The sequence below is a fragment of the Schistocerca cancellata genome, chromosome 3 (assembly GCF_023864275.1).
Source record: "Schistocerca cancellata isolate TAMUIC-IGC-003103 chromosome 3, iqSchCanc2.1, whole genome shotgun sequence".
Lineage (NCBI taxonomy): Eukaryota > Metazoa > Arthropoda > Insecta > Orthoptera > Acrididae > Schistocerca > Schistocerca cancellata.
The window spans coordinates 306,732,741-306,757,441 of record NC_064628.1 but is presented as its reverse complement, the minus strand read 5'-3'; the positions used below and the strand labels follow the sequence as shown (position 1 = coordinate 306,757,441).

Below are 24,701 nucleotides of genomic sequence, written 5' to 3'. Positions count from 1 at the left end.
ACGAAGAGAGCGAGCAAGGAATGGCGCCATTCCTCATCACCAAAACCAAAGAAGTTTCAAACAGAACCATCAGCAGGGAAGGTTATGCTGACTCTCTTTTGGGACGAAAAAGGCGTCATTTTGGAGCATTACGTGTCACCAGTGCACCATACACAGATCTCCTAAAAAATTGTCTGGCCTGCAAACAAATCAAATTGCCATGGATTGCTGTCAGCAGGTGTCCTTTTGCAACATGACAATGTGCGGCCCCACATTGCCCATACAACAGTTGCAACAATCACAGACCTGCATTTTGAGTGTCTTCCTCATCCACCATACTCACCAGACCTTTCTGATGAAGAGGTACGCCACACGGTGCATGAGTGGTTGCGCGAACTACCAAAAGAATTGTTTTCTAAAGGAATTTATGCACTTTTGAAGTGCTGGAGGACTTCCATTGCACGTGGGGGGAGATTATATTGAAAAGTGATACAGCTTTGTACTACTTCTGCACAATAAATAATATTTAAAAAAATATTTAAGGTTTTCATTTGACTCACCCTCGAATGTCTCGGCGAGTCATGACAACTTTTTTTGGAGTTTTTCAAGTTACTCAAACCTTACCTCACGTTGTAGTCATAAAGACTTTTGATATTGACTTCCCCAGAGAGTAATAAATAGTTGTAAAATGCAGTAGGATGTCAGGTTTAACTTGAGTGCCAGTGGAATATGGTCTCATTATCAGTGCACTTGCACTTTTTTTTTGGGCCTTATATGCTTGCATTGCAAAACCACATATAGTTTTTAGGTGGTTTAGGATGTGATCTTTTTAATGGTAATGGTTTAAAAGAGATTACAGAAGTCTTAAAAAGGACTTGGCCAAAAATAGCCATTTTTGGGGTTTTAAAAAAATCATCAACTTATGCCCTCAGTTTGTAAACTAATGGAAAGCTGTAGGAGGATGAAGTTTTATCTCCGGAAGTAGTGAATTAAGTAGTTAATAGGGAACATGTGTGATTGCTCATACAAAATTTCATCAAAATCTGTGTTGGTCAAGGGGAACCTCTAGACCACTTGACACTGAAAGACACTATAGCATTGTCTAATAATGTATTTGTTTGTTTCCAAGGAACTTGTAGTTTATTTTGTTGAAATAGAGCGCTGTTGTGATAATCATACAATTTCTCCCAACTGTATCGTGATCTGTTTGTATCTCACACCACCAATCTCTGAAAAAATTGTTTGTTTTGTGCACTGTACCAAGAATATTTAGCATTTCATATTATGTTTAACTCTTTATAATTTATTCAGAGAACTTAACAGCATGATTATTAATACTTCTATAGCACACAATAGATATGTAACATAGGCTATCTGATTTAATCTGCTGATGTGGATGTTGACAAGCTACTTGTGTTTAGCAGTAGATGTTTAAGAAAGAAGCCAGAGGCTGTGCAGTTAATGTAGATCTCTGTTATTGAGACTGATGCAACAGGAGCTTTATTTTGCAACTGATTTGAACTTTTTATAACCAAATAGAAAAAAAATGAAGTAGATGTTTTCCACCTCTTGATTATTGTTTATTAATGCAATGCGTTTCCTGACCGTTACCTCATGTGATCTTGTTGTCTTCAGTTATGGCTGTTGAACTTTACTTTGTGCAGGAGATTGTTTAAAACTGAAATTACATGATTAAAAATTAACAGGAGGCAGTTTATTTTGTTTTAAGAAACTCTTCAAATAGGGTCAAAAATTAAAGCAAGTGTTTTGAAAAGTTTTAACTGTTTTTCAATGTTATCATTATGGTGAATATAGCATTTGTTGTAATGGTTCAGCAGCTTTCGTATCCTTTCTGGGAAGAGTCTGTCATCTCTTTATTATGCTGCGCCAGCATGGTACCTTACATTTCTGCATTTTTGTAAACTGAGGTATTGGTCGCTATCTGGTCGGTGCACTATCAGATATATGCACCACCATAGTGTGTAGAAGTAGAAAGTGCGGTCCTCTCATCTCCAGTATCATGGCCTGAATAGCGTTAGTGTGGTAATCTCCCATTGCACAGAGCTGCAATTTTTTTGCGCCCTGTGTTGTCTGTGTTTATAAACATTATATCATGTGCTTTGTTGCTGATTTGTGGATATTTTGAGATATATATGTGCAATTTTGCAGCGGTACAGATTTTTATTGGTGCTTGATTATAAACTAAACTGAAATACGTGGTATTTCAATTGAAATTAATAGTTGGGTCAGCAATCTCCTAAGCTGATATGATGATACCTTTCTGTTTTGTGGCTGGTTGCAAGTCAGTTTATAGAAATTGCAAAGAGGTAAGATGCTCAAGCTCCCAAAAGACGTAGATAATTTTAACAAATGGAAAAAGTTATCCCAAGAGAAGACAAGGAGCTAACAAGAAACTTGTATATTTGTGATGCTCACTTTGCTGAAAATTTAATGTTAAAATCAGACAAATTTGTTATTGATGAAAAGGAGGTAGAATTGCCCAGAATTTATCAGCACTTGTTACCAAATCCAGTTCCTTACATTTTCCAGAATTTGCCCAAGTATTTGTGTACCCTATTGAAGATAAGAAAATCTCCCACAAAAAGGAAAGCTGCTTGCAAAATTGTGAATAAAACTTCCACCAAATGCTTAAGAATTTGTGACAGGGACACCACTTCTGTCGCAAGGACAACTCATTTGTTTGATAGTTGATCCACTTGATGAAGTAACTGTATTGAAACTGCAAATAAAAAAATTAAAAAGCAGCTTTGCTAGGACAAACAATAAACTCAAATTGGAAAAGGCTAGAGAATTATGCTGCAGTCATTGTAAATGTAATGAAAGCTTATCTAATAAGCAAAAAATAATTTCAGAGACTATATTACAGAAGTGCCAGAAAAAGAATCCATAAGGAATGAGATACAATAGCGATTTATTCTAGATAGTTTTTATTGCATATTAAAATCTTATAAGGGTTATGGGCACTGCTTGAAACATAATCTGTTACCTCTTCCTTCACATCTGCATTTGAGGAAACACTCAAAAGGTTTGAAATGCACATATGCCATTAACAAGACAGCTGTAGACGCTACTAAGGAGAATTTTAAAGAAGAGCCTGATGCAAACAGAAAGACAGGGGTAGTTATTTTTTATGAGGTTAAACTGAGGGAGGGTATTCAGTTCAGTGGGCCCTATTTACTCGTAGATTTATTTATTGACTTTGGCAGTATGACACCTACAGTAAAAAATAAAGACTTACCTGATCATATCCTGTTTCCATGTTCATACATCTACTACACAATTGGGTACAGCCAGTTGCTACGCCAGTGAAAATGTAACTTCGGGAGAAGTGTTAGTAAAATTTTTAATTTAAGTTGTAATGCAACTGGAGCAGGCAGGTTGTAAAATTGTGCTGTTTACATGTGGTGGCAGCCAATCTAACAAACAAGCCTGGAAACATTTGCAAATATCAGGAAATAAGGGGAATACTAAATGCTATTTTCAAAATCCTGTTGATGAGAACAGATAAGTTTGGGCTTTTTCAGATGCAGTACATATTTGGAAATGCACACGTAACCATTTTCGTGGTAAACATACTGTGCTGTTTGGTGCTGACATCATGAGGAAAGGATTTTGTGGAATGTTTATGAAGTTGACAATTCTATAGAGTTTACTGGTGTAAAGGCATGTAGTAAATTGACGTGCACACATACACCTAAACTCCTTTTGGTGAATGAATTCTTGCCTTGCTTTCCGTTTGTTTAGTGCATCGTGGCAAAAGCTATATATAATATAGGACAGGTATACACTCGCACGCACACACACGCAGATCCATCCGCACATATTCAGACACATGCAGACATAATGTCTGCCTGTGTCTGTATATGTGCGGATGGATATGTGTGTGTGTGCGCGCGTGAGTGTATACCTGTCCTTATTTCACCCTAAGGTGAGTCTTTCCACTCCCAGGATTGGAATGACTCCTTACCCTCTCCCTTAAAACCCACATCCTTTCGTCTTTCCCTCTCCTTCCTTCTTTCCTGATGAAGCAACCTTGGGTTGCGAAAGCTCGAAATTTGTGTGTGTGTTTTTTATTGTCTCCTATCAACATACTAATGCTTTCGTTTGGTAAGCTACAACATCTTTATTTTTAGATATATTTTTCCCACATGGAATGTTTCCCTGTATTATATATATAGCGGTTGCTTCATCAGGAAAGAGGGAAGGAGAGGGAAAGACAAAAGGATGTGGGTTTCAAGGGAGAGGGTAAGGAGTCATTCCAATCCCGGGAGTGGAAAGACTTACCTTAGGGGGAAAAAAGGACAGGTATACACACGCGCGCGCACACACACACACACACACACACACACACACACACACACACACACACACACATATCCATCCGCACATACACAGACACAAGCAGACATTTGTAAAGGCAAAGAGTTTGGGCAGAGATGTCAGTCGAGGCGGAAGTACAGAGGCAAAGATGTTGAAAGACAGGTGAGGTATGAGCAGCGGCAAATTGAAATTAGAAATTAGTGGAGATTGACGCCTGGCGGATAGCGAGAAGAGAGGATATGCTGAAGGGCAAGTTCCCATCTCTGGAGTTCTGACAGGTTGGTGTTAGTGGGAAGTATCCAGATAACCCGGATGGTGTAACACTGTGCCAAGATGTGCTGGTCGTGCACCAAGGCATGTTTAGCCACAGGGTGATCCTCATTACCAACAAACACTGTCTGCCTGTGTACATTCATGCAAATGGACAGTTTGTTGCTGGTCATTCCCACATAGAAGGCTTCACAGTGTAGGCAGGTCAGTTGGTAAATCACGTGGGTGCTTTCACACGTGGCTCTGCCTTTGATCGTGTACACCTTCCGGGTTACAGGACTGGAGTAGGTGGTGGTGGGAGGGTGCATGGGACAGGTTTTACACCGGGGGCGGTTACAAGGGTAGGAGCCAGATGGTAGGGAAGGTGGTTTGGGGATTTCATAGGGATGAACTAAGAGGTTACGAAGGTTAGGTGGACGGCAGAAAGACACTCTTGGTGGAGTGGGGAGGATTTCATGAAGGATGGATCTCATTTCAGGGCAGGATTTGTGAAAGTCATATCCCTGCTGGAGAGCCACATTCAGAGTCTGATCCAGTCCCGGAAAGTATTCTGTCACAAGTGGGGCACTTTTGCGGTTCTTCTGTGGGAGGTTCCAGGTTTGAGGAGATGAGGAAGTGGCTCTGGTTATTTGCTTCTGTACCAGGTCGGGAGGGTAGTTGTGGGATGCGAAAGCTGTTTTAAGGTTGTTGGTGTAATGGTTCAAGGATTCCGGACTGGAGCAGATTCGTTTGCCACGAAGACCTAGGCTGTAGGGACGGGACCGTTTGATGAGAAATGGGTGGCAGCTGTCATAATGGAGGTACTGTTGCTTGTTGGTGGGTTTGATGTGGACGGACATGTGAAGCTGGCCATTGGACAGGTGGAGGTCGACGTCAAGGAAAGTGGCATGGGATTTGGAGTAGGACTAGGTGAATCTGATGGAACCAAAGGAATTGAGGTTGGAGAGGAAATTCTGGAGTTCTTCTTCACTGTGAGTCCAGATCATGAAGATGTCATCAATAAATCTGTACCAATCTTTCGGTTGGCAGGCCTGGGTAACCAAGAAGGCTTCCTCTAAGCGACCCATGAATAGGTTGACGTACGAGGGGGCCATCCTGGTACCCATGGCTGTTCCCTTTAATTGTTGCTATGTCTGGCCTTCGAAAGTGAAGAAGTTGTGGGTCAGGATGAAGCTGGCTAAGGTAATGAGGCAAGAGGTTTTAGGTAGGGTGGCAGGTGATCGGTGTGAAAGGAAGCGCACCATCGCAGCGAGGCCCTGGATGTGCGGAATATTTGTGTATAAGGAAGTGGCATCAATGGTTACAAGAATGGTTTCTGGGTGTAACAGACTGGGTAAGGATTCCAGGCGTTCAAGAAAGTGGTTGGTGTCTTTGATGAAGGATAGGAGACTGCATGTAATGGGTTGAAGGTGTTTATATACGTAGGCAGAGATACGTTCTGTGGAGGCTTGGTAACCAGCTACAATGGGGCGGCCGGGATGATTGGGTTTGTGAATTTGAGGAAGAAGGTAGAGGGTAGGGGTGCGGGGTGTTGGTGGGGTCAGGAGGTTGATGGAGTCAGGTGAAAGGTTTTGTAGGGGGCCTAAAGTTCTGAGGATTCCTTGAAGTTCTGCCTGGACATCAGGAATGGCAAACTTTGTATGTAGTGTTGTCTGAAGGCTGACGCAGTCTCTCAGCCACATACTCCCGACGATCAAGTACCACGGTCGTGGAACCCTTGTCTGCCAGAAGAATGACGATGGATCGGTCAGCCTTCAGATCACGGATAGCCTGGGCTTCAGCAGTGGTGATGTTGGGAGTAGGATTAAGGTTTTTTTAAGAAGGATTGAGAGGCAAGGCTGGAAGTCAGAAATTCCTGGAAGGTTTGGAGAGGGTGATTTTGAGGATGAGGAGGTGGATCCCGCTGTGACGGAGGACGGAACTGTTCCAGGCAGGGTTCAATTTGGATAGTGTCTTGGGATCATTAGGAGTAGGATTAGGATAATTTTCCTTCGTGGCAAAGTGATATTTCCAGCAGAGAGTACGAGTGTAGGACAGTAAATCTTTGACGATGGCTGTTTGGTTGAATCTGTGAGTAGGACTGAAGGTGAGGCCTTTGGAGAGGACAGAGGTTTCGGATTGGGAGAGAGGTATGGTGGAAAGGTTAACTACTGAATTAGGTTGTTGTGGTTCCAGATTGTATTGATTAGAATTTTTAGCTTTGGGGGGAATGGAGTTTGAAGTGGGAAATTGAGTAGATGGGAGAGACTGGGTCTGTGTGTAATGAGGGGAGGTTGAGGTTTGCTGGAAAGGTTGTGAAGGGTGAGTGAGTTGCCTTTCCGGAGGTGGGAAACCAGGAGATTGGATAGTTTTTTGAGGTGGAGGGTGGCATGCTGTTCTAATTTGCGGTTGGCCTGTAGGAGGATGCTCTGAACAGCCGGTGTTGATGTGGGAGAGGAAAGACTGAGGACTTTTATTAAGGATAGGAGTTGACGGATGTGTTCATTGGCTGAGTTGATGTGTAGGTGAAGGATTAGGTGAGTGAGGGCAATGGATTGTTCAGTTTGGAACTGTTATAGGGACTGATGGAAAGAAGGGTTGCAGCCAGAGATGGGAACTTTAAGTGTGAGGCCTTTGGGGGTAATGCCAAATGTCAGACAAGCCTGAGAAAATAAAATATGGGAGTGTAATCTGGCTAGGTCGGAGGCATGTTTGCGGAGGAAATGTAAATAAAACTTAATGGGGTCGTTGTGGGGATGTTGTGAGGGTGACATGGTATTAGAAGGTGGAATGTGTAACATGAGGCTGAAATGAAAATGAAAATAAAAATATATGGGGAGAGATAAAGGTGAACTAGAAAGCAACTGGAGATCTGGTATGAAAAAAGGCGAAAATGTGTCGGTTAAAGCTGGGCTATGTTGATCCTTTGGTGAACTTGGGTTGGTAGACAACGATGTGCACAAAGGTTAGGTGGTTGTGTTGCCACCAAAACACATTAAAGGGTGGAGCAATTCAGGAAAATTTCGAAAAAACAGCGTGTAAATGTATTAAAAGGAGTGGTTTTGTGGTGGCAGATTGTGAAAATGAGGCTAACAATTGTCTGACGAAGAAATAATGGCGTTAAAACCTGTGGGAAGCGGCTAAAAATGGTCAGTGATGTGGGAAAAACGGAAATGGAAGAAAAGCGGAAGTTATTAGAACTAGCCAAAATGGCTGTTTAATAGGTGAAAGGAACTGTTTGTGAACTGGAAATGGTGAATTTTATAGCAGCGGTGGTGTTGAAAGCGAAAAAAAATTTTTTGGTTATGGTTTGGAAGTGGGTTACCTATTATTGAGTATATATAGGCGGGATAAAATTGTATGGTAGATTCGGTAAAAAGGAGAAGGTGAATACAAAGTGAAACTACTTGCAAAAACAGAAAGAGAAAATAAGATGACAGAAAAGATTTCGAAATGCAACCGTGACAGTAACAAACGTAATTGTTGGGTTCAAATTAATGATATGAATATAATAGAGGGAAACATTCCACGTGGGAAAAATATATCTAAAAACAACGATGATGTGACTTACCAAATGAAAGTGCTGGCAGGTCGATAGACACACAAACAAACAAACACAAACATACACACAAAATTCAAGCTTTCACAACCAACGGTTGCTTCATCAGGAAAGAGGGAAGGAGAGGGAAAGACATAAAGGATGTGGGTTTTAAGGGAGGGGGTAAGGAGTCATTCCAATCCCGGGAGCAGAAAGACTTACCTTACGGGGAAAAAAGGACAGGTATACACTCGTGCACACACACACACACACACACACATATCCATCCGCCCATACACAGACACAAGCAGACATTTGGGCAGAGATGTCAGTTGAGGCGGATGTACAGAGGCAAAGATGTTGTTGAAAGACAGGTGAGGTATGAGCGCCGGCAAATTGAAATTAGTGGAGATTGAGGCCATTCCACATCAAACGGTCGCTTCCCTACAGCCTAGGTCTTCGTGGCAAACGAATCTGCTCCAGTCCGGAATCCCTGAACCATTACACCAACAACCTGAAAACAGCTTTCGCATCCCGCAACTACCCTCTCGACCTGGTACAGAAGCAAATAACCAGAGCCACTTCCTCATCTCCTCAAACCCAGAACCTCCCACAGAAGAACCGCAAAAGTGCCCCACTTGTGACAGGATACTTTCCGGGACTGGATCAGACTCTGAATGTGGCTCTCCAGCAGGGATACGACTTCCACAAATCCTGCCCTGAAATGAGATCCATCCTTCATGAAATCCTCCCCACTCCACCAAGAGTGTCTTTCCGCCATCCACCTAACCTTCGTAATCTCTTAGTTCATGCCTATGAAATCCCCAAACCACCTTCCCTACCCTCTGGCTCCTACCCTTGTAACCGCCCCCGGTGTAAAACCTGTCCCATGCACCCTCCCACCGCCACCTACTCCAGTCCTGTAACCCGGAAGGTGTACACGATCAAAGGCAGAGCCACGTGTGAAAGCACCCACGTGATTTACCAACTGACCTGCCTACACTGTGAAGCCTTCTATGTGGGAATGACCAGCAACAAACTGTCCATTTGCATGAATGTACACAGGCAGACAGTATTTGTTGGTAATGAGGATCACCCTGTGGCTAAACATGCTTTGGTGCACGGCCAGCACATCTTGACACAGTGTTACACCGTCCGGATTATCTGGATACTTCCCAGTAACACCAACCTGTCAGAACTCCGGAGATGGGAACTTGCCCTTCAGTATATCCTCTCTTCTCGTTATCCGCCAGGCCTCAATCTCTGCTAATTTCAATTTGCCGCTGCTCATACCTCACCTATCTTTCAACAACATCTTTACCTCTGTACTTCCACCTCGACTGACATCTCTGCCCAAACTCTTTGCCTTTACAAATGTCTGCTTGTGTCTGTGTATGTGCGGATGGATATGTGTGTGTGTGTGTGTGTGTGCGAGTGTATACCTGTCGTTTTTTCCCCCTAAGGTAAGTCTTTCCGCTCCTGGGATTGGAATGACTCCTTACCCTCTCCCTTAAAACCCACATCCTTTAGTCTTTCCCTCTCCTTCCCTCTTTCCTGATGAAGCAACTGTTGTTTGCGAAAGCTTGAATTTTGTGTGTATGTTTGTGTGTCTATCGACCTACCAGCACTTTCGTTTGCTTTTGAACTGATTCTAATACTGGACCCAGTATGTGTTCCATCTCTTTTTCTATCATGTCATCTGACAATATATAGAAAATGGCTTTGTGAGATTTGAAGATAGTAAGCCAACTGTAAAGTTTACTTCGTGTAAAAACTATGCTTTCGATGCTCTGAATTCGAAAACACTATCATGTGGTATGAGGAAAGATTTAGATCACCACAAAATTCTGCAGCATATTTCTCATGTTCTGATCACTTCAGACAGTACTTTTGCTTCAAACAGAACATTGGAATCGCTCAGAGTAACCGTACAGAGCACATTAGGAATAGCTTGCATACCTGTGGAATAGAGGGTTCAGATATGTATTGATGTCAAAGTTCAATCAGGACCCACTAGAGCAACATTTTGGTATTATTAGATCATTGGTATGTGATGGCCATATTTTGTCAGTAGGCATTCTACATTTACATATGCTCTAGTGTTTATTTGTGTGTCAAGCATGTTTTATCAAAAGGAGGGAATTGTGAATTGGGCAGAACCCATCTGTCTGCCTTGTGGGTTGACTTGTTCTGTGACTGTTTGGAATTGGAAAGCATTGAAAAATAAAAATGAAGACTTCAAGCTAAGCTTGTAGTGCAGAACGTGCCCTGGAGGCTGTACCCAACCTAATTTTTTACTACATAAAATGTCGATCCTATTTCAAGATAAGGAACTTAAGAAGGAATGTAAGTCAACAAAAATGAGTAAATCAACAAGAAAGCTTTCCAAAAGCATCCAGCAGCTAAAAGCTAAGAGAAAGTACATTTTTAATTTTTTATTTTAATATGAGAATTTTCTTCTTTTCAACTGTAGGCACACTCCTTTGTGGTCACTTTTGGGCAAGCAGCATTTGTTTTAAGAATACTCTTGTTGTGCATTGTGAGATATAGGTGCTGATTCAATCTTGGCTGACTACTGGTCAAGAAAATTTGGATCCAGACTAAAAGGCTGGAAAGTAACACAGTAGTTGAAAACACAATATTGGGAGGTGATTAAAGATCAACAGTGTTCTACAATACATATTACAGAATTGAAAACTTTCACAACAAATGACTTCTATTATTATAACTCTAGTTTATTTGCAGAATTACTAAAAGTGAGTTGTTAATCTGTTATATTTTGTAGTAGACTTAACGGTCGTTATCTAGTTGGTCAGCTGAAGAAATATGAAGTGACGTGGTAAGAATAAAAATTAGTGTTGCCATGTAACATTCAAAGATCCTGCTTTTTCGTTTTCTTGTTACTTTTAATACATTGATAATCCAAAAATCAATTACTGTGTGCAAAGTCACATAGTTTATACACTGTCATGTTCTCCTGTTTCCAAGCCTGAACAGTTAAAAGATTAGTTATTAGTACTGAATCTGGCCTTAAATAGTCTAGTTTAAGCCCAGACTTAAACATGTAAAATAGAGATACTATTGTGAAAGTTTAATTCGACTGCATAGGAGAGTAGCACTTAAATCGGAGCTAGTGCCGCCAAGCTTTGAAATTGGTGTACTTGACTAGTGATTGCACTTTCTATCTTCTATACGCTATGCCACCGTGTTTCCTACAGTCGCCATCATGGCACAAGGGTGCTGCAATGCACGATTACAGAACTGTCGACGAGACACGAGTATCCCCTTTACTGAGCCCCAGCGGCTGGTGTACTTAAGTTAGAGCATTTGTGCACTGACTCCATTTTTGTGTTTGCCATTTGGATAACATTTGCAGGCTTTCATAGCCAGGGATTGACATCTTCTGAATAGACATTGTATGGAACAGTGAGAGATTTATAAATCTTTTGTATCTGTATATATTTCTACATTCAGATCTACTCTTAGCAACTGACGCTGCACCAACAGCAACAAAATTATGTATTATTTTTACTGTTTGGTATTAGATGTAGAATAATTTGATACTTGAATTCTCTGTTCATGAATGACATCTTTTCCTCGCTCCTGTATCCACTAAAGAACCACACAGTGTGCAAGGAAGTTATAACATAAGTCACGTGATGTCCTACCATAAAAATCTGGTGTAAAACAGATGGGGAAGTGTACTGGGTGAGCCATTGTTCCTTTGTGTGACAATGCCTAGCCCATGCTTTCCACATCACTTTCAGTGGTTCAAGTGGGATGTGGTGTGTCAGCCTCTGTACAGTGGGGATCTGGCTTTAGAAAAATTTTTACCCCCCAGTGATGAACAAATGGTTTAGCTGACTACGTTTCATCTTAAATGAGGAATTGCACCTTTGTGATTATGTTGAAGCATAGCCAATGCACATATGTAGTAACTGCATATAAGCTCCTTCTGACAGTCTCACTTGTTTCAATTTCTGGTTGTATTGAGGGGTTTGAGGGAGTAATGTTACAAACACACACACACACACACACACACACACACACACACACACACACACACACACACACACACCTCTTAATCATCTTTTTCCGCAGACAGTGACCAAAACATTTTTTATTTTTTTTTTGTGATTAGCAACTTAGTGAACTGTCACAGAGGCCTAATCTAAGAAAGTCTTCTTTCAAAGTAAGGCAGCAATTATAATATAGTAAAAAGATGTAGGCCTAATTTGATCCAAGCACTATCGTACATGTGATTGAGAGAATTGTATAACAAAAGAATAAATAGGACTCTAAAAAAGAATGAGGAAAGATGTAAATCTAAATATGGGGAAGGTAAAGGGGAAGAAATTGATCAGAAAAATCTAAGAAAATTTGTGGTTGGCGATAAGGTAAAAGTGATTCTTATTTCTTATAAAATCAAATTGTGCAGAGGAAACAGTTGTGTGCAAAACTAAAAGCTCCATTTATTTGAAAAATTATAGTTCAAATAATTGGTTTATGTTAAGATGACTACTATTTCAACTGCTGTGCAAAATCTACAAAGTTTCCAGGTTAATATGAAATTTGATGATGTCATAGCTGCTATTTGTATATTAAGATACTCATACCAGCAGTATATGTGGACAAAGGTTATTACCCTGTAATTATATTGAACAGAGGCAAAAATTGTCCCTGTGTTGTAGTGCACAAAGTCAATTACATTGTCTTCAATTGCAAAATGTAATCAGATAATTGAAACACCGGAAAATTTTGCAATACAAAGCTAGAGCCAGCAACATATCTGCAAAAAATTTGCAGCCATGTTAACCAGTATTGATGATAAACACTGAACTGATGGAAGTCATGGGATAGCAATATGCACTTCTACAGGTGGTGGTAGTATTGCATACACAAGGTATAAAAGTTCAGTGCATTGCCAAAGCTGTCATTTGTACTTGGGTGATTCATGTGAAAAGGTTTCCAATGTGATTATAGCTGCATGCTTTGAACCCAAAATGGTATTTAGAGCTAGACGCATGGGACATTCCATTTCAGAAATAGCAAGGGAATTCAGTTTTCCCAGATCCGCTGTGTCAAGAATGTCCCGAGAATATCAAATTTCAGGCATTTACATCTCATCATGGATAATGCAGTGGTTGACAGACTGCCTTCACTTAATGACCGAGAGCAGCGACATTTGTGTAGATTTGTCAGTACTAATAGACAAGCAACAGTGTGTGAAATAACCATAGAAATTAAAGTGGAACATATGGTGAACATATCCTTTAGGACAGTGTGGTGAAATTTGATGTTAATGGGCTATAGTAGCAGACGACTGATTAGTGCCTTTGTTAACAGCATGACATCGCCTGCAGTGCCTCTCCTGGGCTTGTGACCATAGTGGTTGGACCCTAGGCAACTGGAAAACCATGGCCTGGTCAGATGAGTCCCGATTTAAATTGGTAACAGCTAAAAGGTAGGTTTCGAGTGTGGTGCAGACCCCATGAGGCCATGGACCCGGGCTGTCAGCAAGGCACAGTGCAAGCAGCAGTTGGCTCCATAATGGTGTGGACTGTATTTATATGGCATGAACTGAGTTGGCTGGCCCAGCTGAACTGATCGTTGACTGGAAATGGTTATATTTGGCTACTTGGAGACCATTTGCAACCATTCAAGAAATTCATGTTCCGAAACATGATGGAGTTTTTATGAATGACAGTTGTTCGCAATTGGTTTGAAGAACATTCTGAACAATTCAAGCAAATGCTTTGGCCACCCAGGTCAGCCAACACGAATCCCATGGAACATTTACGAGACATAGTCGAGAAGTCAGTTCGTGCATATAATCGTGCACTGATAACACTTCCGCAATTATGGATGGCTATAAAGGTAGCATGGCTCAATATTTCTGGTTTCTGGATGGGGACTTCCAATAATTCGTCGAGTCTGTGCCACATCGAGTTGCTGCATAATGCCAGACAAAAGAGGTCAGACATATTGTGAGGTATCCCAAGACAAATTTTGTCATGTCAGTGGACATCGTAAAAAATGCAGTAGTTCCTTTAAGAAGTACTAGGTTGATTTTCTTCATTGTCTTTCTCCTGTATATGCTTGTGTGTATCTCAAATGACGTAGCTCTTAACATTTGAAACATATATCTGCTGATTTCTGTGAGTCACAGCTGTCCGCTCAAGAAAATGAAATTTGCTGAAAGCAATCGTCTGTCCACATCCTGCAATATGCCACAATGTGGCCAGTGCAACCTGTGAAAGTATACATCCAGATTTTTCTCCTTTCCAGAGCAGCTCCAGATATCTGAATGACATTTGATCTTTCAATCAGGATTGCCATGACGAGAGGTTGATTGGCTTTTGCTTCAGTGATGAATATTCTGATTGGTTTTAACTCCTCTTCTGCTAATTGCACTACCTCATTTGATGCTTCCTCCTCCACTGCCCTTCATTACTTTTATTTTCATACCAACACTCGGAAAAGTTTCTAGTGAAGTCTTGGAAAACTCTGTGCTATATAGTAAAAATAAAACAATGGAAAACCCAGGATGGAAAGTAACAATATTATGAGAAGGAAAGTTTCTACTTACCATATAGTGGAGATGCTGAGTCGCAGATAGGCACAATAGAAAGACTTCCACATTAAAAGCATTTGGCCAGTGGCCTTCTTCAACAATAGACACACACACACACACACACACACACACACACACACACACACACACACACACACAGACTGCAGTTTCAGCAGTTTCAGGCAACTGAAACCACACTGCGATCAGCAGCACCAGTGCGTGAAGGGAGAGGGAGGGGTAGTATGGTGGTGATGACGTACAGTGAAAAAATAAATTGAAAAATAAATAAATAAAAATAAAAAGACTGGTTGTGGTGGTGGAATGACGGCTGTGTAGTGCTGGAATGGGAGCAGGGAAGGGGTTGGATGGGTGAGGACAGCGACTAACGAAGGTTGAGTCCAGGAGGGTTACGGGAACGTAGGATGTATTGCAGGGAAAGTTCCCACTTGCGCAATTCAGAAAAGCTGGTGTTGGTGGGAAGGATCCATATTGCACAGGCTGTGAAGCAGTCATTGAGATGAGGAATATCATGTTTGGCAGCGTGTTCAGCTACAGGGTAGTCCACAGTTTGTCAGTGGCCATTTAGCCGGACAGACAGCTTGTTGGTTGTCATGTCTACATAGAATGCAGCACAGTGGTTGCAGCTTAGCTTGTAGACCACATGACTGGTTTCACAGGTAGCCCTACCTTTGATGGGATAGGTGATGTTAGTGACCAGACTGGAGTAGGTGGTGGTGGGAGGATGTATGGGACAGGTCGTGCATCTAGGTCATATTACAAGGGTATGAATCATGAGGTAAGGGCTTGGGAGCAGGGGTTGTGTAAGGATCGACGAGTATATTGTGTAGGTTCGGTGGACGGCAGAATACCACTGGGGAGGGGTGGCAGGGATAGTGGGTAGGACATTTCTCATTTAAGGGCAAAACGAGAGGTAATTGAAACCGTAGCGGAGAATGTAATTCAGTTGCTCTAGTCCTGGGTGCTACTGAGTTACGAGGGGAATGCTCCTCTGTGGCCAGATGGTGGGACTCCCACCAACACCAGCTTTTCTGAATTGTGCAGATTGGAACTTTCCCTGCAATTCATCATAGGTTTCCATAATCCTCCTGGCCTCAACCTTCATTAGTCGCTGTCCTCACCCATTCAGTTTCTTTCCTGCTCCCATTCCAGCACTACACAGCTGTCATTCCATCACCACACCCAGTCCTTTATTTTTATTTATCTATTTTTCTTAAACTTATTTCTCTCCTTTTCCGCTACTTCCCCCGGCCTCACCTCTCCCCTGCCCTTCACCTAACCTAGAGCACTTCACTGTCCACCACCCCCACCATACTATCCCTCCCCCTCCCTACCCCAGCCTCCTCCTTACCCCACCCAGTCGCCAGTCCCATCATGCACTGGTGCTGCTGCTCACAGTGTGATTACAGTTGCCTGAGACTGCAGTCGTGTGTGTGTGTGGGGCGGGGGGGGGGGGGGGGGCGCATGCATGCGTGTGTATGTGTGTCTGTTGTTGACGAAAGCCATTGGCCAAAAGCTTTCAGAGTCTTTTTGTTGTGCCTATCTCAGACACAGTATCTTCGCTATATAAGTGAGTAGCAACTTTCCATCTGTGCTATATAGGTTAGACCATAAATGCTTGGTTGGGGTATGCTGCAATTGTTAGTTCATTTCATGGGAATTGTATGTGGAATGATATATTGCTTGGAAGGATTCTTTCTGAAGTTTACAGTTGACCAGTTTGTGATTGATAATTTGATGTTTTGCCAGCAGAAGTGGATGGCGTTCTCAAAGAATTATCATCAATTGCTCCGTACAGGGCCAAGTAGTGCCTGGGATGGTTACCAGAGGAATAGGCATCCAAGGGTGTTATAAATAGACAAGAGGTTTAATTGGCTAGACTCTGAGCATATTTCTGTGTGCAGAATACAGTCAGTATGCCCTGGAGGTGGAGAATAGGCCATCAATAGTCAGGATAGTCATGACAGGTGACGTTCAGTAATGGAACAGAATCCGAAGACCATTATGAGAGAGAGGATTGGGATAGGCATGTGCTTTGTGGAGAGCTGCGACCAGAGAGAGTGTGTGTGTGCCTGGCAACTGCTGCTCCAGCAGCATCTCATGGCCAACACAGTTTTCTTCCACACTTATTATTAACTGTTCTGGCAGTGCATGTGAACTTTATCTGTCAGTGTCAGTGTTTTTACAAGAACAAACAACTTCTATTCTGAGGTGATGATTCTACCCAGCATGTAGTCCACAATATTTATTACAGACTAAAAGTGAAAATTTTAAGTGTAATACATTATAAATTTACAATTGACAATAAAAAGTCCCAGTACCCCGTAGACTGATGGTGGCTCGCATAGCCCATATTGGACTGAAACTGAAGTTTTGGACAGAATGCATATGTATTTGTGGTGGCGTTGCCTGAAGACCTGTCCACAGTCATTACTGGTGTGCCTTCCCGCTTGCTACCTTAATTAGTTGTTCCCTAAAAGGCACTTGGCAAACATACGTTTACCCCTTTCCATTTCCTTGCTAAAGTTGTTGTTGTTGTTGTTGTTGGTGGTGGTGGTGGTGGTGGTGGTGGTGGTGCTACTACTGCTACTGCTGTAGATCTAGATGGCTTACTGGACCTGGTGGTATGGTAATTTGTTCCATCAGATAGAACTTGAGAAACTTTCCAAATGTTGCTTAATATATGACATCATTCAATGTGTGAAGAGCCAGTCTCAATCTGTTACAAACTCAAATTTCCCTTATGTACCTTGACCTATGTTTAACAGATTGTCCTGTCATTCCAATATTCACTTAGCTGCAAGGTCATGGTATTCAGTAAATGTCTAATGTTGTGAGTGGGTGCCTGTCTTTGGCTTATCTGAGGCACTGATTGATTTTCTTCATTGATTTTTATGTTGTCTTTATATTATGTTTTTGGAGTATACAGTGAATTCTGTATGGGGATTATGGCGGCCAAGAATTTATTCTGTAAAGGTGTGCTTTCACTTACCATTGGCTTTTGTCATGCTTTCAATGTCTTTGACGGAATACCGATATCTCCACAGATTACATTGCAGGCATTGCATTTCATATTCTAGGTCTTGTGGTTCACACATTGTTATTGTATGTTATGAGGGCCTTAATTGATCACTTCTCTTGTCTTGGTTTATGTTCTGAGAGACTATGTAAATACCATTTCACATGCATAAGTTTTGTTGTAACTGCGACCAGGACGGTTGCGGGATAGCAATCGTGGAAAGTGCAGTGGGACCTGCGGAAAGGCCTGTGAACAACAACACAACGGGAGAGGATGGACACGACCGACGAAGGACAGAATGAATACCACAAGATCGAACATGTCCACTTGTACACAGAACAAGGAAGTAAGCTGTCTAGCGTGAAGTGAGGTGTAAACCGACGTACGCGAGATTAGACTGGCTGGCTGAGCGAGAGGCAGGCGCTTAAGTTCGCTATCAGGGGCGCCGCTATTGACTGCTGGGACCACATGTTCCACTGTGGCGCCCTCACACTAAAAGTGGGCCAGGAGGCGTGCACCGCCACAGCTTACGGCGCGATGGTGCAGAGACCTCTATGGGTCTTTGACGTCCATGACGTCTGGCGCGGATTCGAATTCCGCGGCGCGCAGTACCAGAGTTTACAATAAAAGGTACAGCACAGATTTCTGTCATTCCTCATAACTAACATATCAAGTAAGGATATCTGTTTATCCTTCTCTACTTCCATGGTAAACTGAAAACTGGCATGGAGACTGTTTACATGTTCGAAGCAGTCATCAAGCTGTTTTCACTTGCCTCCACACACGAGAGGTGATGTCCATTATCCTGTACCACATAGTAGCCAAGTAGGCTGATGAGTCAAGTGGTTGATCAACAAAAAAAAAAAAAATTGTCATCCATCTGGACATCCCATGCCACTCCTTCCAGCTTCTTATAGAAACTGCCATTCAATTTGAAGTAATGTGATACGAGAGAAGAATGAAATAGTGTAGTAATATTCTCTTGGAAAAGGGAATTGATGCACTCTAGTGAATCCTTTGACAGTTTTTGCTATCATTGCTAGAACTTGATATATAAACGATATTATTACCAACACTGACTATATTGTTCCAACCATTTTCTGTGAAAATACAGGGGCATGTAAAGTCCATTACATGTGATGGTTGTCAGTTTCTTTATGGAGATGTAAGATGTGAGTTCATGAAACACCTAAACGGGTACCATTCCATTATTCAGTTTACCATGCAAGTAGGAAAGAATAGGCAGCTACCATTCCTTGATGATGTGCTACTTATGAGGAATGGTGCCACCATGTGTGACAAATCCATGCACATAGATTGATTGTTACCGAAGCTCTTAAATAACCATACAGTCCGAAAGAGGCATATGATCAATACATTTCTAGCACACAGGAAAATGACTGTGGCATCTTAGATATGCATATTTCATGAAGTACTTAAAAACTTTGACAAGACCAACACCACCAAATTACACTTCTAAGGAATAAAAATTCCTGATGTGGCCTTTCTGTGATACATCCCCAGGCTGACAGACTGCATCAGCCATATGTCCCAAGAAGACAGTATGAATGGTGCTTTCAGACTGACCAAGAAAATTAATGTGTGTGTCTCTGATCAACCAAAGACAACAGGACCCACTCACAGCTTCAGGGACCATACATTTGCAGCAGAATGTATATAGTATTGAAACAAACAAAATTACAAACTAGGACAGACAGGAAGGGGACTGCAGATAGCAATTTCAAAGGCATGTCAAAAATGACTGTGGTCAGACCACAGTGTGCTTCGACAAGTACATGTAGCCTGCAATAGTTAGAGCTCAGTTCCAGTCACTCTTGAGCAATAGATGATAATTGTTTGAGAATGCCAGCCACTCGTGCTGGCATAACATGATGTAGACTGGGAGGAGGAGACAGAACCGAGAGGGACATACTGGAGGAGGGTGTGTGGCTTCAGAATGAGTGAAATTGGGTCAAGGGAACAAGGGTGAAGGTTGATGTGAGATGGGCCAACAAAGATTGAGGCCAGGAGAATTGTGGGATCAAAGGATGTGTTGAAAGGACAATCCCCATGTAAGTAATTCAGAGGAGCTAGTATTTGGGGGAAGGGCCCAGATGGTACGAGTTGTCAAGTAGCCAGTGAAGCTGAGCCTGTTGGCTCAGCTGCATGTTCCTCCAGTGGGTGGATAATTCTGCTGTTGGTCACAGCTTGGCAGTGGCCATTTGTTGTGGTGGATAACTGGTTGGTTATTGTGCTCACATAAAATAAAGTACTGAAGTAACAGCAGAGCTGATATATGATACGACTGTTTTCACAAGTGATGTTGCCTCTGATAGAATAGTATATGCCTGGGTCTGGATAGTGGTAGGTTTTAGTGGGTGGATGCACTGGATAGGTCTTACACTAGCATTTTCCTTGGGGCATGACCCACATGTCAAGGAGTTGGGAGCAAGTGTGGCCTAAGGAAGAACTAGGATATTTTGTAGATCAAGTGGGCAAAAGTACACTACTTTGGCAGGTAGGGAAGAATTGCAGATAGGACATTGCTCAAACCTGAGCACAATGATAAATAACCAAAACTGCAGCAAGGGGTATGGGTCATTTGTGTGACTACTTGTCATCTTGCACAGAAATAAACATCTTCTCTCACCCATTACACTCTACACATCCATTCACTTCATACACGCTGTAGAACTGGCACATTGTTGTTATCTGGGATAGTGGAACCTGCAGGTGTGTGTGTGTGTGTGTGTGTGTGTGTGTGGGGGGGGGGGGGGGGGGGGCACGCACACTGTTAATTCTGAAGAAGGACTTATTCTGAAAGCTCAGCGACATTCTCAATCTTGTTCTTGTGTCTATTAGTGACTCAAGCACTTAAACTATATGAAGAGTTGTTACCTGTACGCCTTCAGTTATTCCTTAGTTACTCAGCTGTTGTTTTTCAGAGCCTGAAAAAGAGATAATAGTTTCATACAGCTTGAAATATAGTCGTGTAATGTGTTCTGGGTTGTGTGTTTGCTAGGAAGGAGATGCAGCTGGGGAAAGCAGAGAAGATGGCGAGGAAGATAATCAGGTGCCACCACCTTGCAAGAAGGTAAAATATAATAAAAGAAAATATTATACCTGTAGAAATCTTTTTGTATTTGTGACTCCTTTATGTGTATGAAATGTTGAGATAAGGAGGTCGCACAGTGCATGGATTTGCTATAAGTATGTGCTGCACTGTATTGTTTTCTATACGGATGATAACTACAGCTGACTCTTTAGCAGATGGCATAAATCACAATTTAGTAAGGACACAAGTAAAGTATATAAATTTGTAAATGTCCAAGAATAATACAAATAAAAGTTACAGGAAGATCACAAATATCCAAAAAAAAGTATAAATAAAGACACAAAAGCGTTAGTCAGGGTATAACAGAGTAAGATGCACATCACAAATGATGTCCATATTACTGATATAATCAATGGCTCCCCATCAGTCGGATCCAGGAAATGAGCAGTCTGGCTGTGGTACTTTCTAACAAGGCATTCCTCAACTATGTGTCAAATTGTTGCAGGATATTTTGCTTATGCACTTTTCATTTGTTGTAGTGTGTTGCACATCTTATCACTTTTACAATGTTCTTTGTAGGGAAAATTAAATAACGAGAACATACATACTTACTAGGTTGGACACACAAACTGCAGTTGGTCCTTGGCTTTGCCAGTCGTCCTGCTGCATTTTCTTTGGTCCATGTATTCTTCTCCAGCTAGTCCCATAGTACTCAGATCTTATCAGTCTGTCTCCGTCGTTGTCTTCCCCTCAACCTATTATCTCTGATGTCTTCTTCCACTCCCTGCCTGGTGATCTGGCCTTGTTGACTTATGCGCCGATACCACTTCAGCTGCCTGTCTTTAATGACAGCCAAGTTGTCTAATGATTTCAGCTGCTACAATTCATGGTTTTTTCTTTTTCTCCAGTCGTCTCCTTTACTGGTCCAAACATCTGTCTCAGAACAGCATTCTCAAATGTCGGGAGTTTCTTTTTATCTTTGGTGTCAGCGTGTAGGTGTCTGCTCCATATAGGACAACAGTTTACTGTCTTGTAGATACTAATCTTCGTGGTTCTCGATAGAAGCCAGGACTTCAGCAGCTTTCATGGTGCAAAGCTTGACCTGTTTCCTGCTTAGATTCTTGTCATTATTTCCTGGTCTATCTCAATCCTTTCACTAAGTACTGCCTCAAGATACTCTCTTTCAAAGATGTTGCCATCCATATCTAAAGATCTGTCAGTGTTCTCTCTGCTCACTATGAGGTATTTGGTCTTACCCATATTTGTCTTTAAGCCTGCTCTCATTGCCTCTTCCATTAACACTCTTCCCATATGAACCAGATCTTGATCATTCTGTGCTATTGAAACTACATCATCTGCAAAGGCCTGGGCATTGATCCTTCTATGCTGCTGAGTTCCTGTCTTCAGGCTTGATACCTTTCTCAGTACTGTTTACAGAACCAGATAAAACAGAATTGGAGAGAGGCAGTCTTCCTATTGCACTGCAGTCCTCACCTTGACTTATGTGACATATTTTCAATCGCTTTCATCATGCATGTTATCTCTTGTGTACATATTTGTGTTATTTTTATTGGTTTTGTGGGAACCTGCACCATTTCCAGTTCTTGCCACATTGTGTGCCTGTTCACACTTTCATATTCTTTTTGGAAGACCATAAAAAGTTGGTGAACATATCCGTGAAATTCCCAGCTCTTTGATAGCACTTCCTTATTGTATGTAGTTAACCCACTGCTGATTTTTCCATTTCAAAATTGGAATCTAGATACTTGCTTGATGTATGGTGTTAGCGGCTTCAGCAACAACATCCTCAGGATCTTATAAGCTGTATATATTACGGCAATTCGTATATAGTTGTTGCATCTCATCGGGTCTCTTATCTTAAGTGTTGGGCAGATGAGAGACTGCTTTATTCTGCTGGCATGCTTCCTCTCCTCCAAATTAAACAGATTAGGTGGTAGACTCTAGCTTGTGGGATATCTCTTCCCTCTTCCAGCATCTCTGTAGGTATGCCATCTATTCGTTCTGCCTTTCCTCTGTTCAGCATTTTTATGACATTTCATTTCTTACCTCTTTCAGCTACGGCAGTTCATTCTCCACTATTGGTGTGGTCACTCTATTTTCTTTCTACAATTACTCTTCTTCTTTTGATGCTGCTGTTGCCACTCTACTGATGATGTCATAGTAAATAATTGCATACAGATTGTAAGGTAATGCTCCCTGGTCTGTAACAGTAGGCTCAGTTTTTTGCAGCTTGCAGCCCCTTTTGGTATACTTCAGTCATAAAGCCACCAACTTTCCATCAGATAGTTAGTGAGAAAGAAGTAATCTAGTGAATGACCTTCTTAAGGTTATTCCTCACCCCTCTAAATACTAAATATCAAGGCCTATCGTTCAAGTGACACCCTCACCCTAGCCCTCAGTGTAACTGTATATTAAGTCCCATTCCATCCGAGTTTCTTCTTTACCCAAACACCTTGCTAAATCAATACTCTTGAAGTAATTGCTAATGTTAGAACATAATTTGCTAATATCACGTTCATATTCTAATACGTACAGCTGTGAGAATACAAAATGACTTGGAAAGGAGTTTACTTAATCATTCTAGACAGTATGTTCATGACAAACAAGGCAAAACTTGTTGCAGCTAACTTGCCTTAAGCCTCTTCTAACCAGCAGCTCACTGCATCATTACCTCCTAGACTGTTCATTACAACATTATGAATAGCCAATTTCTTTTTAGAATAAACTGCTTTTAGCAGTAAATATGGATCTGATTTTATGCTGTGTGAGGATATTTGATTGTAATAATTTTCACAAAACTGGTTGTGTAGATATTCCTCTGATCAGATGACACTGTTTTCCAGAATGTTTGAAACACCTCTTGCATGTCATCAGCAGAAAATTTGTGTCATTTTTTTGAAAATATTTGTGATACAAGTTGGGAGTACACATTGGACCTGATTTTTGTGACACACTTGGAATAATAATTTGGCCACTTCAGTTTCTTGTGTATCCAGTGTACATGTGCCCATGCATTCTGAGCATATTATTAACAATATTCTTCCAATTTTTGGAGGAGACTTTAGACTCTGTTTCTCATTTGGCACTTAAATCACCATAAAACTGTGGTGTCCACTTTCAACGTTATTATTTCCATCAATATCTGATGGGTGACTTGTAAGGCTCGGTAAAAAATCAGCACCAGGATGTAGCATCTACTCCTAAGTAGCACCTATGCCTACAGTATTATTTTGGTCCTTCTTGGACATAGCCAGTAAAGTTTCTAGATGAAAAATATTTAGAAATCAGTTTAAGTTGATGATGATGATGATGATATGGAAACTTGGGCTCCAAAACTCCTTTGAGAAGACACAATTTATGACAGATATAAAATCAGTGCCAAGGGAACTGGAAACTGGACTGCAAAACATTAAGCAGGCAAAAAGATTTAACTACCTAGCTATAGGAAAAAGATTGCTACTCACCATAAAGAAGACACGTCAGATTGGAGACAGGTGCAACTAAAATACACTCACACATAGCTTTCGGCCACAACCTTTGTCAATAAACACACACACACACACACACACACACACAAACACACACACACACACACACACACACACACACACACGTGTATGTCTGTAAGCTCACCTCACGCACACATAACCACCAGCTGTAGCATCTCGGGCCGGAATGCAACATCACATGGGATGCAAGCAACAATATGGAGGGGGCGGGGAAGGGGAAGAGATAGTAGTGTATGGGTGGGGAGAGAGATGAATGCTGTCTGGTGGAGTGTGCAGGGACTAGACTGCCACCAGGTGCAGCATCATGGGGTTTTGGGGCAGGGAGTTGGGTAAAAAAGAGAAGAAGTAGAGAAAGACAGGCAGGTTTGTCAGCAGAGGGCTGCAAATAAACAGGGTAG

The 24,701-nt window shown here is 41.7% G+C and overlaps 1 protein-coding gene across 1 annotated transcript in view; it reads left to right on the top strand.

Annotated features, from left to right (window-relative positions):
* LOC126175006 (nucleoprotein TPR-like) overlaps window positions 1-24,701 on the top strand; it is a 361,682-nt gene that overhangs the window by 231,014 nt on the left and 105,967 nt on the right. Inside the window, exon 18 of the mRNA XM_049921492.1 lies at window positions 20,741-20,812. Within this exon, the coding sequence (XP_049777449.1) occupies window positions 20,741-20,812 (72 nt within the window). The remainder of the gene's footprint in view (window positions 1-20,740; window positions 20,813-24,701) is intronic.